Source organism: Cyprinodon tularosa, unplaced genomic scaffold, assembly GCF_016077235.1.
Source record: "Cyprinodon tularosa strain WSP-4 unplaced genomic scaffold, ASM1607723v1 ctg63, whole genome shotgun sequence".
NCBI classification, from domain to species: domain Eukaryota; kingdom Metazoa; phylum Chordata; class Actinopteri; order Cyprinodontiformes; family Cyprinodontidae; genus Cyprinodon; species Cyprinodon tularosa.
In genome coordinates, this window is record NW_024039374.1 from 2,876,492 (window position 1) to 2,893,367 (window position 16,876).

The 16,876-nt window shown below is 38.9% G+C and overlaps 1 protein-coding gene across 1 annotated transcript; it reads right to left on the reverse strand.

Moving 5' to 3' along the window:
- Positions 1–9,820: 9,820 nt before the first annotated feature.
- gadd45ga (growth arrest and DNA-damage-inducible, gamma a) lies at positions 9,821–11,332 on the reverse strand. The gene is made up of 4 exons (XM_038308032.1): positions 11,171–11,332; positions 10,981–11,082; positions 10,678–10,888; positions 9,821–10,562 (listed from the first exon to the last, which is right to left on the reverse strand). Exons 1-4 carry the CDS (start codon positions 11,221–11,223, stop codon positions 10,449–10,451), a joined length of 480 nt encoding a protein of 159 aa, XP_038163960.1. The 5' UTR covers positions 11,224–11,332; the 3' UTR covers positions 9,821–10,448.
- Positions 11,333–16,876: the final 5,544 nt, after the last annotated feature.

Sequence of the window (16,876 nt, forward strand, 5' to 3'; positions counted from 1 at the left end):
CCAGTTTTTGCTCCAACTACAGGTGTAGGTCCATTGAGAAAATGCTGCTCCAAAGTCAATAGCTTGCTTCAGTTGGTGACAAATAATTAAATCAAGTTGATTCAACTTATTTTTTTAAGTTTCTGAGTTGAACACTTTAATAAATTAAGTTTGGCAAAATTTAATTAATTTTGTTACTAATTGTATAAATTCATAACGCTTTACACATCTAAAGAATAAAATATTTGCTTATTTTTAATCTCAAAATCTCTGTAAACATTCTTTTTTATCCTTTTTTGCCACTGATTTCCAATTTAATCTTTCATGTTCATAGCAGTTCTGGCTGTAAATGTTTAGATTTATTCTGTAGAAAGACGAATCTCTACCCTAGTCTAATGCTACGTTCACGTCGCAAGCAGCAAGAGCAGCACACGCGTTTTTGCTGAATAAATCAAAAAATTTTATGCTTGTACTAGTTCTTACACGCGGCTGAACCATCTTTGTTGCTCTGGCTGCACGGTGGAAAAAGTGGGTCTGTTGCGCATTGGGCGGAGCTACCCTATCCTTTCTTTGCCTGTAACAATGGCAGCTATATATGCTGTGATCAGTGGGTAAAAAGTAGTTTTACTTAATCTTATCTAAACTTAATCTGTGCAGTCAGTTCATCCAGATTACGATCCTGCCTTCAAATATTGTTTCTCTGTTGGAGACGCTCAGACTCCCACATACCGGCGGTGCCCTGTCACTAGGAATCCCTTTCAACAGCAGCCTCTGGCCCTTTCGCCTCTTCGCGGTCTGGATGGTGTTTTTCATGTATGTAATCCAAACTGCAGGCACCAAGATAATAAATGTTTTTTTTTTGGCAGATTTCAGCATTTTAAGTTAATTTATGCATTAATAAACTGTTTCAGAGGAGTGATCATTGTGATCTATATCATCAGCGCTGTGTCTGTCTCCCTGCCAGCTTCCAGATCAGCTTCTCTGATTGGTTGAGGATCACAGCCTTTGGTAACAGAACTACAAAAACAAAATGTTACACAATGGTTGAAGCTCTGTATTATAAAACCCAAAACATATTGAACTGCTAATGTTTGCATATGTCACACAGAGTACATTTGAGAAAAAAATTAGGCCCAATTCAAAATGGACCTATCTGTAAGGACATCTAAAGGTATAGTGGAGGATTTTTGCGAATTTTTGAAAAAACCCATCCTCTCCACTTTTAAAAAAACAATGCTCATAGACGACCCTGTACCCGCTCCTAAGAGGGACCGCCTATTCAACGTTTGCGAGAGCATGAAATGTTCACATTTGGGATATTGAATCCTTTTTTCCCAGACATTTATTCTATTTAGGGTATCAGGTAAAACAATAAAGCAATAAGGCAAAACTTTTAAATATTACTAATCATGTGAAAGTGCAAGAAACACATTAAAATATTAGGATTTACTACGGCATGTTGTGAAAAGATTTAAGAGGTATTTATACTTTACATAGCACGTTACGTGCACTAGAATTATCAACGTGCTTGGGCAGATTAGATTGCTTGTTTGCTGTCTCCAACTGCTCCTGTATAGCCCTTCAAAAAAACAGATCCATCAGCAGTTATTTGACCTAAAGCTTTTCTTTGCTAAATTTAATTCATTGCTCCTCATTATAGCCACAGACTTGTTGCCGAATCAGAAATCTTTACAATCAAGAATTGCTGTTAACATTTCTCAGCATTTTTTTAAATCCACAGATAATTATCACTGCAATGGAATCTGGAATTTAAACACTCCCTGCTATGTTACTATAACAATCTTTCCTTGATTAAGCAATATCAGTGTGCCTGCCTTTTATGCATGCCATGACGCAGCAGATATTACTTCAACTCATTAGCAGATAAGTTGCAACTTCCTCACATTCTATTAAAATATCATCATGTCTCCTTGCAGACAGCAGTGTTAGCTCATCTCTCTTCCCTCTTCTCCTCTTGCCCGTGGTTTTATGGCCATGCCTTCTAGACTGCTGCTCTACTTGGGGACTGCGCATTTTAAGACAGAATTCCTACCATGGCTTCCTGAGTACATGTGCTTCTGGGAGGATAAGCTGAGCAATGTCAGTAATGTGTCAGCCTCATCGAGGTCACAGTCTGCTCCCCATATTAAGCAAACCACTTAACATAGCCCCCACCTAACCCAGACAGATGGAAAGAGTAAACCTGAAAACATGAGCAAAACATTTAGAGACAGAAAGGAGATAAAAGGAGAATGCATACGTTAAAAATAGAATGCATTCTTACATTCATCAAATGCCAGTGTCTTTGGCGGATGACAACAAACTTGTCATTATTCATTTAAAGTTCTGTAAAGCTGTATTTTTATTTCACAGTTGTTCTTTTTTTCTGATTGAATAATGTAATAATATAATGTGTTATTCATTGATTTGTCTTAAGAATGGTTCACATGGTAAGATATTTGATCCTGCCCCATCTTCCCCTTCAAAGCACTGATATCAGGGGCCTCTCCAGACTGATAACTGTAGTGATGATCATGTCATGTGTGGTCTCTGCAGCGTGATTGGGTCTGGGATCACAACCTCTCCAATGGCAAATCAGGGAAATCCAACATTTTGAATTGTCTCGGTATGATAGCTAGTGTTTGGTTTCCACCAAGCCAATCTCTTTTAAATCAGATGCCGAAGTTTAAGGTTCCGAACTTTTGCAACACGCCGCTGTACGTTAACAAATCAGAGAAGCTGATCTGGGAGCTGGCTGGGTAATAGACTACAGCGTCCATCTCTCCTCCTCCGTAAAACAATGAAAAATGAGTATAAACTTAGGGATATATTTGCTTGTCTAGTGACCATAGATGATCACTACTTTTCCAGCTGCATTGTGGGAAATTTTGAGTCCACTACATTTCATCAACTAGACAAATTTGCGTTACCACTATATAGTGCCCTATATAATGATTAGATAGCCTTTAAATTTAGATTTGCACAATCTTGGCAGTCTAGTACTTAGTCAGTTAATTAATACAGCTTTAAGAATCATTTGCCCCAAATAATATTTCAAAGGGAGATAATGGTTTTTACATTTTATTTTGTTAAAATAGTGTCTTAGTTTTACTTCTGCTTTACATTTAGCTTTAAATAGCTTTTAAATTTATTTTGCCCTTATTTAAATTTCCTGAAAAGACCTTGGTTAACAAAGAACCATGGTTGATTTCAGTTTTACTGGGTCTTTCTGTTTGTTTTGGTTTTTGGTTTTTTTTGCTTTGGTTTATTTGGTATCTTTCTTTATTTTATTATTTCTCCCATAATTGTTTAGTTGAATATTTCTTGTTTAGTTAACAAAGATCCCTAACTTAGGCCATTTAACTTAAAACTGTGGTGCTTTGTTAGAAGATTCCTCTGTTTTTAGGGGCAGATTTGTTATTTTTACCCATTTACCACAGGGTTTGTGGTTTAAGAATATTAGTGCACAAATTAACTATTTAGTATAATGCTCTATATTACAACGCCTCCAGGGCAAGTATTAATAACACAGTAAATTACAGAGAATACAAACTCTTTTGTTGTTATTTCATGAAAATAAGGTGGTGCTCTGACCTGTTAGTCCTGATTTGTTTTGTTTTGTTATTCATTTTATTTACAATAGACCTTGTCACTATAATTTAAAAACAATTTAATGTAAAGATTTGAACCAAGACACAGAAAACCTTCCTATTTGTTTTATGGGAATTGCACAAACAATTCAACTATTCAGATGTCACTGAACAAACATCCTGATGCAATACCACAGCAATCATCACAGGCATATCAGTCATCACTGCAGAAATATTAGAAGATTTTGCTTGGTATTAAATTGATTTCTGCCGTTTTGTTTTACAGAAATGTTATATATCAAACTCAACAAAGCTCAGAAACTAAAAAAATACTTGGTGTTATCTTCAGTTTTCCTTCTGTAATGACCTCATTATCCAGTGTTCTGCTTGCATGTCACTCTATCCACCCAAAAAAGGACACGCTGAATCTGTAGTGTGGGTCAGATTTGTGTGCATGTGCTTCTGAACCATTTGCCCTCTTTGACATGCCAACACCTGTTTGACTGTATTTGATTATAGGTTTTGCAAAAAGAAAAACCACGATCATCAATCATGAAGAGAGAAGTCTGGATCATGTGATCTCATCTGCATGATGTGGTCATATAGAAAGCCCAGGTGTCTGCACATATGTTTGCTACAATATTTACCTCAGTCAAACTAAAACCATAAAACTCCAAAATACCTCGGTGAAGTCATGCTGACACATTAACAGTGACTTTTGACAAACAGGGGTTGTGTACATGTTGTTGACATGGAGTCACCTTGGTGGCCATAGCAATGAGAAATTCCTTGTACCATGACTCTGAGAACCTTTTAAAGTTGCATGCAGTACCGGGTTACCGCAGTGTCTGAGCACTGAGCTCACCGGTAGCAAAATGCTGCAGCAGAAAGGGTGCAGCTCATCTCTCTAAGGAGTGACACATACCCTGTACTTAGGTTAAAGACACCCAACACCCGCAGTCAGTCCATCTAGTTCCCTCCACAGCCTGCCAAGACAGCTGAGCCATGATCTCATGGTACCAGCGCAGCCACGCGAGAACAAGTGCTGGGTGGGGTGAGAGAGGGGATGCTGGCTGCCAGCTCATGGTGTAATCTCATCCCCCCGTGGTTACAGTAAGTGAAGTGGAGCAGGAATGGGAAGAAGGGCTCATGAAAGTAATGACTCTGGGAAGTGTACAGTTTCTCTCCACCAAGCATTAAACATTTAAAATTAAACCACAAGTCTGGGAATATTTCAGTTTCCCAATATGGAGACAAACTGTGACCTGGAATAAGTTATAAAAAATAGCTGTTTTAGGCCTTCTGATCACAGCAATATAATATCAAGTTATATCACACCCTGATAGGAAAAAAAATAGAAATCATTATGTATTTCTGTGTAGTTGTCAGCTAAGGCTTTATTGTAAACAGTAGAAAGAATATTACTTTTTCTGCAATTGTTGATTTTGTTCTTGCAGGCCCATTTTTTTTTTTTAAATTAGCTAGTTTATAAAAGTACCATATTGTTTACCAATGATTTTTCATCTTTGCATTGGCATCTCTTGCTTCAGGAAGAGTGTAATCCATTTTCTCTTCATGCAGTGCCATGCTTAGATTATTTACGATGATGTACGGAAAACCATAGATTGCTTGTTATGTATATAAGATACTGTTGTGCAGCAGAGCTGTTAGTTGAAATGGTTTAGAGTTGACCTGAAGAACATAAACAGATTACGACTGTTTGCTTTTAGTTTTACCTTTGTTTGTTTTCGCCAATATCTTCCCCTTGTTGAACAGAGGGGTACATTTTCAGAAACCTATATGTATGAATCATGTACTTATGCAAGTAAGGGGGTGCTGTGCTTTTGTTTTTGACCATAGCAGTGCATCTGAAGACAGCTTATTGTATTAGCGTTTCTAAAAGCTACCATCCTTCTGTCGAAATGATTAAGTGGTAGTTGTGCTGGAAAACAAAAACTTACTGGGCACTATATTTGGCACACCTGTTCAACCGCTTGTTAACTCAGAGAGTCAGCCTCATCAAAGCCTCTCACTGCATTTTGGCATCTACAAAATGCAAGCATTATGTCCAAAGTTTAAACTAAGCATTGGAAAGAAGAAGAAAGGAGATTCAAGTAATCAAACAATTATTTACTTGATTCTTGCAAACATAGTAAAATAATTCAGTCATATATAATAAAACACACATCATGTTGTTGCATATGTAACACTTCATGAAATGGTCTCCTTGACCAACTAGCTGCATCCAAGCCTTGCATCATTAAATGTGATGTGCGGCATCAGATACTATAAGGCGAGCTGACACTGGACTCTACAGAAGAGCAGACCTGTTCTCTGGGATGACAAATCATGCATTTTTGACCGGCAATCCAATGGACGAGTCTAAGTTTGGTGATTACAAAGAAAATGGTAGTTGCTTGACAAGCATGCAATGTTTGAAGACGGGAGTTTATGGTGTAGGCAGTCTTCATGCCCTTGACTCAGCCTATTAGTTTAAATCAAAAAAGAAACTTTATAGGGACAGTCTGGGAACAACTCCTTTAGGTTCCAACTTAACTGTTTTGCCAGGGCCCAAAGCAATACTTGGATGAATAAAATTGGCATGAGGGCGAGAAAGGGCTTAACCAGTCTGCTCACTTCAGATCTTAAAAAAAAAAAATAACTAAAGCAAAGATTTGAAGCAGAGCTTTCTGATCCTGTTTTAGACTCTAAACCAACATCATATAAACCCTATGGGTTGGGCATTCCTTGTAGGAATGGGATGTCCCTCAAATTTATTTGTGTGAAAGAGCAGCTGTGTGGATTTGCAATGACAAATAGATACTGTTTTTTTTGTTTGTTTGTTAGCATAGAGCTTTAGAAAAATGCAGGGATGATTTATTCATCCTTTTCCATCAGTTAAACCAAAAATATGGCTTAATAAAGTGCAACATAAAACAGATCTGATTGCTCTACAGAAAGCAAATTTTATATCTTTCAGATGCCTGAATTTTATGGTAATGTATTCTGAAAGTGTTTTTTTCTTTTTTTTAAAAACTAACACAACGTGAGTGATAAAAGCTCACATATGCAAGACTCCATTTTTAAAGGAATAACTTTTCACTTAATATACTTATTCAGGTAAAGCATAATCTCGTCTGACTGTTTGTTTGAAGCTGAAACTGTCTTAAGTTCTTTAATCTTTGTGTGATTGGCTACTGTTATCACAGTGATAGTTTTAATCAGGAAATAAAGGCCCATTTCCTTTAGTACTACATACAATGCCCCTTTAATCAGCATGGTAACCAGGCATCACCAATATAGGGGGGGAAACTGAAGTGGCATTGAATGTATAAAAGGTTTAATCTGGATTTAGTGCATCCTTTTTTTCATCTTGATCCAGTGTGGAAACATATATAGGTGTATCATGTAGCTAACTATTTTTTTGTTTTAGTATTTGACTATTTTTTTCCCTATTGACCATGGCAGAGGAGGAAATATGATCAGTTGTGTTACACACAGTTTAATTTGATGGAAAAAGGGGAAAAAAATAATCCTAACCACTACATGTTGTTTACCAATGTTCCAAGGTGAAGCTGAAAATTGTAATGTTTTGGAGTCACGGCGCACATCTGTCTGGTCTCGCTCCTTCGCTTTCAGTCTATCTAGCTCTAAATCTCTGGCTCAGACTTTGTGCAGACAGTCAGCTGCCTCAGCAGTCTGGACTGTTGCTCCAGGGTTTGGCACCACAGCCAACATGGGGAGAAGATGTTTGTTCGCTCTGTGCAAACAGCAGCAACAGCAAAGGCAGAAGCTCCTTTCAACTATATAAAATCATTTTTTTCCTTTATTATCAGCAGCCAAACATGTATGTATTATTCTTCAGTCTTTTAAAAAGAAGCCTGAATTAAATCTCCATATGATCCAAAACAAATCTCACATCACAACAAACATCAATGTGATATTTCCGACAATTGGGTCAAAATTGCTTTCAGCAGTAAAGTTCCTGCTTATCGTTGGGTGTAGATGTGGCTTTCAATTCTAAATCAAAGAAAATTATGAAGGACTACCACCAAATGTTTTTTTTATTTTTGTTGTCAGACAGCATTTAAAACAGTCAGAAATCAGTGAACAGTCTGTGTGATCTTAGGTATGTTTTTTTACTTTCTTCTATTTTTTTATGTTTGCATCCAAGACCTTTTCAAAAGACGCTTAGCTACACTAATGATTGGATGGGACTTTTACACATAAATATGTTTACAAGATATAGTGTTTCTGCTTTTACTCACACTCAGGTTTCATGTTAAATCATAGCTGACTGCAGCATGCTTCACCAAAGAATAGTAGTAGTATCTTAACGGTCTAAGTAGTTTATCAGAGTAAAATCACTATCTGCAGATTTGACACTACTATGAGAAAGATGACTAGTTCGGCAGTTATAGTAATTGATAGATTCTCATTCAGCTAAGCATACAAGTGAAAAGAGTAAAACCCACGGAAATTCCCACCAGGGATTGTCGACGAGTTAGATTTTAACATGATTCTCTCTAAGTGAAGCTTCCTCTATTCTTAGAATGCTGTGCAGTTACCTTCCATTAGTCTAATCTCTCTCTCTCTCTCTCTCTCTCTCTCTCTCTCTCTCTCTCTCTCTCTCTCTCTCTCTCTCTATCTGTGAATGTATGTGCACATGTGTTTGCTGCTCATGGTTGTGCAAGTAAGCAGATACAGGTGTATGTTCATGCTTGCATGCACCTGCTTACTTATGCGAGGGCACATGCAGGTCTGAATGGCCAGAAGCTGGATGCAGGCTGATCGGCCTTGCCAAGAAAATCAAAAGGAGTTTTTCTAAGAGTTGCCATGCCTTTGATGTGGGCCACCAGTTACTGTCAGCTTGAGGTGTGAGTCAACCACAATAGGCAAACGCTTTCCCCTTAATCTACCGCCATTGACCTTCATTCTCTTACTATTCATATGCAGTTTCTGTCCACTTTTTTTAGGCATGCATGTAACATTTGTTTCAGCTGCAGAAATGTTAGCAGTTTTATTATGTAAATGTACTGTACTTTGTTAACTATACTATTAAAGACAAATATGCAAGGTTTAATTCACTTAATATTCCTTGAACTTTTTGTTCTTTTTTTTTTGACATAAACAAAAACCTCAATGAATTTTGATTTTATGTAAAGAACCAGGAACCTTTTTTTTCTAGAAATAAAACTCTTGGTCAGAACATTATTCAGAAAAACAGCGAACAAACCCATAGGAATCATATAGGGGCTGTAGAGATCCACATCTCAGATGGGAGAATCTGTCAAAATAACTTATTTGGTCACTTCACAATTCAGACTATTGGGAAAACTGGCTAGTTATAACAAGAAAGCCATACAAGGTTTTGCAGTTTTTGCAACAAACCATATTAGGAAAGCATGTGCTCTTTTCAGGTGAAATGAGCAAGATATCCATCAGTTTAAAACTGTAATAACAGCAAAACATGTTGGTTGTAGTATTATGCTATGGGAAGCTTTTCTTCATTCTGAAAATAGGAGATGGATGAAGTTAATTACTGGGCAATCCTGGAGGAAAAATTGTTAGAGCCTGCAAACGATTTTATATTGAGGCAGAAGTTCACATTCCAGAAGGGCAAGAACCTTACAATTAGTGCCAGGGCTACAATGAAATGGTGAAGATCAAACATTCATGTGTTTTGAATGTCTGAGCAAGAACAGGCCTAAATATAACCGTAGCTCTGGGTCAAAGCTTGATATTTGCTGTTCATATTTAGCAGTGCATGGAACTTCTCAGCATGAAAAAATATAAAATCTCGATTTGCAAGTATTGCAAAGCTAAATTTAAAGGTGCCCCATGATTGCAAATTCATTCTTCAAATGCAATCTAAACATTTCATTCTACCAGATTGTGTACTTTAGTTTTTCTTTAGAAACATCTTCTGAAATGTGAAAAAAAAAAAGAGTGGTGTGAATTCTTTTGCAAGACAGTGCGAGTCAGAAACTACAGAATTTTAGACTTTAGCTGGTTCTCTCTTTCCTCCTCTTAAGTCACCAAATCATTTGATCTACTTTCCTGCCACCCACAGTTAACTCCCTCACTCAGACTGTGCAGTAAAAAGTCATTCAGCACTTCCTGACTGGTGCGTCTCTGCAGGGTGGTGCGGGCTCAGACATTCTGCTGCAACGTCAGTTCTAGATAATATCAAGCACATTGAATGTAAAGAGACTCATGGGTAAAGAACTGAAACGTCAGAGAGGAGAGGAATAGTTTGATTTCAAATGTTTATTCAAAAACATTCAAAATGTGTACAATTCAAATAGATATTGCATTATTTATTCATATCTGAAAGCAAAAGCAAAGTCCATAATCGTCTTGCTGGACATTGTGCAGCTAAAATCAGGATATGCAAGCAGAGAATCTACTTTTTCCAAGAACTTCCTGATATAGATAGCTGAACTCAACAAGAAAAATCCATGCAGACTCTTTTGGACACCATCATCTTCAGAACCAGGATCTGACCTTCTCCTGCATGATCAGATCCAGTCCAGCTCCCACACTTTCAGTAGTCCACTGTATCTTTTCACTGCAACCTGTTGCCCAACTCCCCATACAGGCTCCCAATGCAGGGCAGCCACAGTTAACCACTTAATGCATCATCCAGCTCAGTCCAGCTCCTTCTCAATGTCCAGTTGACCCAGTCAACAGTTGACCTCCTGAACTCCAACAGTTGCCACTGGGTGATCCAGACCCAACACGCTGACCCAGAATGCTCTAGATTCAGGCGCAGTCACAGCCTCTTAATCCAGACAGGTGAAGCAGAAAGGCTTGACTCCCTCAGCTGAAGGTTGACTTTTCGTTTCATCATCATCTTCTTTACTGGGAACAGTTTCTTCAGCGCTCTGGGAGTGTGATGGCTGGAACCCAGTCATACGCGCTGCGGCTCTCCTCGCAGAACAGGCTCAATTTGTCCAGAGCAGGGTCTTTCCATGGATTTGCACTGGGGCTCTGGAAAAAAAAATAATAAAAAACTGATGATTAGTCGTGAGGAAAGGGGATTATTCAGGGAAACATTGTGCACCTAAGAAAGCGCGCATGCACGATTGTGCAACTGAGAACGTACCGTGACGAGAATGCAGTGCGCGTCCTTGGGCTCTCCGCTGTCGTCTGCTCCCACCAAATCAGCCAGACGATCGATGTCGTTGACCCGCACGACGTTTATATCGTTATCAAAGCAGAAAGCCTGGATGAGGGTGAAGTGGATCTGGAGCGCGATGTCGCACTCGTACTCCTCATCGGTGGCGAGGACGCAGAACGCCACGCTGTCTGGGTCGCTGCGCAGAGAGGAGAGGAGAGGCAGGTGATTAGACGCGCATCCTCGCTCAGAAAGACCGATGCATTTAAGAGATAAAGGCTGGATACTTACACATTCATGACTTTGGCAGACTCGTAGACTCCAACCGTGAGGTAGTCCTGCTTCTTAGCGGCGATCAGCAGCTCCTCTAAGGCTGCACCTGCACTTTGCACCCTTCACAAAAGAAAAACGCACACCATCAGGAACCTGCGCATGGTTCACAGAGCAGCGACTTAAACCAAACATTTCCTCAAATATTTACCTATCAGCGTTATCCATTGTGTTCTCTTGTCCGCTGATTTCTTCCAGAGTCATAGTTAGAATAAATCCAAGTGTGATCGGGCTGTTCAGTGCTCTGATATTCCGGTTGCGTTCTTCCTCTCTCTGTCTCTTGTGTTTTTCTGAGCTCGGAAACAGGCTGTGGGTGGATTTATACCCACGCCGGCGTAGTTTCTCGGCAATGGGCGGTCCTTCTCTCCCCCCCCCTAGTGTTGTCTCCAACCATTGGCTCGGAACAGCTGGGGTAAACCGAGGGTAAGGAAAGCAAAAGTCCCGGAACATTAGTAGGTATTCGACTTCAGTTGTTGATCATTTGCCCACGTGGGCTTGATTTCACTGTTTCAAGAAATTCCCCACCACCCCTCCCACAGCAGATCCTGCACTTTGGCTCATCAACATCCAATATAAACTAATAGTAGACCTCTCACTGCGTTGGTAAAAACAATTTGCTAAAAAGAAACATGTTTTTATAAGTTTTTTAACAGTTGATGTTTTTCCATGGGTATTATGACATTAGGATGCACTGAACCCCTAAATCCTGTTTGGTGTCTAATATGAGAAATAAGGCTCCCCACCCAGGGAGCCACAGTTTTGGGGGCAGGTGCCACAAATAAGTTTTCCTTTCCGCCTTATTTCTATAATATGGAGCTCCCTGGGTGTCAGGGTAAAAAAAAAAAAAAATCTGGTGGAAATACGTGGCCACAGATTGATAAACTGAGCGCACAGTTTTTCAATCCGTGCGTGCAGATTAAGAAACTGTGCTTTCAGTTTATTAACCCCTGCCTGCGGATTGAGAAACTGTGCTCTCGGTTTATTAACCCGTGCGCTAGGATCAATAAACTGTGTGCCCTGCTTTGCATTCCATGCGCACACAGCTGCTCTGGAACCTTCATAGTTAGATGCAAGTTCAAGCTCTAAAGCATGCTCATTAAAGCATCGCACTGCACTAAGTCTATATGTTTATATCTATATAACAATTAATTGACTAAACATACTGTGTGCGCACGGATTAATAAACGGATTAAAAAACCGAGAGCACAGTTTCTTAATCTGAGTGCACGGATTGGAAAATCGTGCGCAAAGTTTATCAATCCGTGCCCACGGGTTTCCACCGGCTTTTTTTTTTTTTTTACCCTGACACCCAGGGGGCTCCATGCTATAACCCATGATGTTTTACATTAATTACGTGCACATCAACACCACCGTGCTCAGGTGCAAACATTTGTTGGTGCAAATATGGAATATGTGGAAACATCACGTGAAATGACTTAAAGAAAGCTCCTGCAGTTACATCTAGTAGCAGTATTTAGCGGCGGTGAGGAGGCGAGGTCTTATGAGAATATTTACAAATATCTTTTTAATAACATACATTTTACATTCAATATAGGTTAAACATGTAACAATTATTTTTAATGACTTTGAAAGAGTTGCTTTAAACTTCTTTAAGAAGTACTTTAAGTTGCCCCTCTGAAAGCAGATATTGTAAATATGGTTATAGAGCCACATTTCCTTATGGTATATAGATACATTTTAATATGTAAAAAAAAAATTAATGTTGCAAAATTTCAAAGGTTTGAAAAGACAAAGCAACTTGCACATATAATAAATAAAGGTTTTTTTATTGTTTCTATAAATTTAGACGTCTAATATCTACTTCCAATATTTATTACGTTTTAGTATTATTATTCAATATTCTAAATATTAATAACTACAAAAATATGCTCTAAAGGCTTTTTTAGTATAATAGGTTGACTGCGAGTTTCCCAAGATTAAGATCTCAGGAAAACAGGTGCAATTGAAAAATACATAAGGTGTATGATATTTCTGGGGTTTTTTCTCTTTTCAATATTATGAATTGTGACATATTTGAGTAAACAGAGTGGAGAAATAAATACCTTCCATGATAAATACTGGGAGGTTATTTTAAGATAAGTACTTTCCCTGCTTGGGGAATCACTGGGAAGGTTTTACATAGCAAACTTTCCCCGCCCAGCCTCCCTTTGCCCTTAATAAACAGCTTTCTATCCTCTTACTTAACCGGCTGTACTGTTTACAGTCAGGTGACAGAACCCTCCCGAAAGAGACATCTACAAGCCTGTCCTGACCCTAATAATCAGACGAGACTTCTTGAAGTCTCCTGAAGAGCACTCTAAAAACTGCTGTGTTGTCCCTTTAACCTATATATAGTTGGCATACAAGCTGGACTGGTTTAAAAAATCAGACAGCTCGCTTTTCAGTTCAGACATTAGACTAGAAGGTAGGGCTGATTCTTTTGATTAATCAAGTTATTACTGTTTATCAAGATATAACTTCTGAAAATTCAATACCCCTTTTTCTTCTATGCACCCTTTTGGCTTCTGTGAGAGTTATATCAGTATATTACTATTTATGTTTTTATATGTGTAATGCCAGCAGCTTCAAACTTTTTGTGTTCCAATGTAATCATTTATAATGGTAAGATATGTCAACTTGTTTTATAAGCATGATTAACTGCTTTCTTTTAGTTGCACTTTCAATTCAGATCAACTCCCAGAAGGGATGATTGAAATAAAACAGGTTTTTAACAGTTATTTATAATTCAAGTCATGAGTATCAATGTTGTACGTTCAAACACAAAAGCAAATACTTACAAAAAGAGTGTGTAACACATTATGTGTGTCTGGTTTTATAAGTTAAAAACTGTCAGAAGTTGGAAGCTGCTTAGATTGCTGTAGCTCAGGGTTCATGGAGGGTAGTCAGTGTTTATAACAGTGCTATGTTCAAAAGGTCCTGTAGGGGGAGCGTGACCCGAGAATCACTTAAGCCAGGCATACACTGTTCGATATTTTCAATTGTTGAACGCAGCTACAGCTTAAACTGTATGATGAAATCACAGGGTGTAGAGGTAAACAGCTCACGGCTGATTGAATTTCAAACATGTTTGATTTTCTCTCGACCTTACGATTCCTGATCGGGAGTTGGTTCTGAGAGGCTAATCTCCCCTAATTACCCCCTGTATACTACGCGACGCACGACGAGGCTGAAAGTTGGCTGATTGAAAAATTCTCACTCAACCAAAAAGGGCAAAAACTCGTACAGTGTATGCCCAGTTTTAGTGCTGTTAAACAGTGAGTTAAGGGCTGGTTATACTCCTGCAGCAGTGTGTTGCAGTGAGCTTGACGCATACATTTTTGAATTATGCTCAATATTGAAGCGTGTTCTGTGCTATACGCTGTGGGTCTAGATACGGCCAAGGCAGTGAGCAAGTGGGGGCGAATTTGTCCGACAACGGAGTGACATGATGGCGGAAAATAGCGGGGATCCAGGTGGGAAAAGGGTCCCAGCGTTCTCCGGCACCTTCGCACCTTTTCCGCAATTTCTGTCATAAAAACAATACAAGCCGGCCTCCTGTCTGCGGCACTATCAGTTACAATTTGGGAGAGTTGCACCAGAGTGTCTGTGGAGGGGGTTGGGGATGTCCATTTGTTCACTGCAACATCTACGTAGAGGACCTGGTTTCGAAGTATAAATCAGCCTTTAGGATGCAGGAGTACCAACTCAAGTGTATGGTTAATGACTGAATGTAGAGTAAAGCGCTTTGGATTCTTCTTTCTTTAAAATAATTTATTAAATTTTATTCAAATTATTGTTTTTCAGCACTTTTGAATGACAACAATTAAGTCCTGTATGCCAGAAATAAACATTATTCTGATTGGCCAGTTGAAATTGGTGTTAGTGTGTGCGTGGTTGTCTGTCATTTATATGTCTGTGTTTGCAGGTTAGGTTAACAACCAAGACCCTTTCAGTTTTAACCTGGCAGTTTTCAATAAAGCTGAAAAGCAGTCTGTTGAGTTGGGCACACGCCACCTTTTGTTCCCCTTTATTTAAGCGGTGGGGGCGGGGCGGCTAATCACATCAGCCTGGCTAGACGCGTGCCGTGTCCCCAAGGACAAAAAAAAAAAAAAAAAAAAACTGTTCCCCACAACCGTCCTTCTTCCACTCCACGCGCACGGTGTCCAGCACGGTTTAAAAGCATGTAAGTGTTGCATTTCTTGGAACATGCACGCACCATTTTCCCACCCCCTATGGACATTGGATTTTTTTGGGTGACCCGCAACAGATGTCCCCCCCCCCCCCCCAAAAAAAAAAAAAAAAAAACAGGACACGGACACGTGCTGACTACTGGAGCTTATCATCCCAATTTATCTTATCAGTGGTATAGCAGATGCTTACATGCAACATCATTGTCCTTTCAAACATAGGCTACCGGGTGGGGGGTTGCTTCTTTCCTTGTTTAAAAATGTTTTTCTAACTCAGAATTTAACCCCTAACCTTCTACCAAGCATCAAAAACACGAGTTACAGGAATTATACTTACGGTTAAATGTTTTCTTTTTACATTACTTTTTAAATGAGTCGAATTTGTCGTTTGACATTTATTTCAATGCAAATTAGTTTGCCTACATGATAACTGAATGACTTTTCAGCTGAACCGCACACCAGCTGCTGAGCTATACTGGCCCCCCTTCATAGACAGAAAAACAGGATAATAGCGCCCTCTGCTGGTTACTCAGAGAGCGACCTTTCCCGCATCAGGCCAACAAGCCTGGACACGTTTTTGTGGAAGCGCGTGACTCATGAATCCAGCCTCAGATTTGTGACTCAGCTTCTATCCTGTGTTTTCCCCGCACAGCTGAGTTTGCCGCTAAGGTCAGACAAATGGCTGCAGTCTCAAGAAATATAAATATTCTCCCTTGCTACGAGACACACACACTGAAAAGAAAACATTGGAGCTTCAGTTCAGTTCATATATATATATATATATATATATATATATATATATATATATATACTTTTAAAGCTACATAATTGTCCAAGTGAGGGTGGAAGTTGGTTGAGGACCCATATGTAGAGATGAATACTTGCAGGTTTAATAAAATAAAGGGGTACAAAAACAAAATGCAAGAGCAGAATACTAGAAACCAAAAACCAGGGCAGGGAACTCACACAAAGAGCCAAGCAATAAAACAACAAACCAGCACTGAGGAACTGCAGAGGTGGTGTATATATGGGGAACAGAACAAAGGCTTGGCTAATAAGCTGATATGGAGCAGGTGTGAATAGAACTAACTAGAAGAGAGCCAAGGGGAAAGGAAACAGGCACTAGGGGGCAACAGAGAGTAACTCAAGACATACAAAACTGCATCAAAATAGCACAAAATGGTAAAAGAAACCATTGAACGAGAAAACAGTATAACATAAATCTAAGTGGAACAGAAAACTTTAAAAAGAAACTCAAATAGAAGTACACAAGGGGAGAACCATAACAATTAGATAATCGTACCGTCCCAGATAAGTTTAAAGGAGTGCATTAAGAGCTCTCATGATTAGCAGCCCTATGTTTAATGACAGTGAAGTACAAAATGTAATTATTTCTCAGATCTTAATCTATATGGAATATTTAGGCCGTTCCTGCTCCATAATAAATTTATGAATCTATCCATCCACTGATCTATTTTTTCAATCTCCTTTCCATTCATTCATTTTTAAGTTCATCAGTTTCCCATCTGTCTGTCTGCTCCTCCATCACTTCATCAGCCTTATGACCCTCCACTTATTTAACCTAAACCCATTTCTACATCTATAAACATATGTTCAGGGTTATAATTATTTGAGTTAGTTTTAAAATGAAGGCTCAAGTCAGAACATTC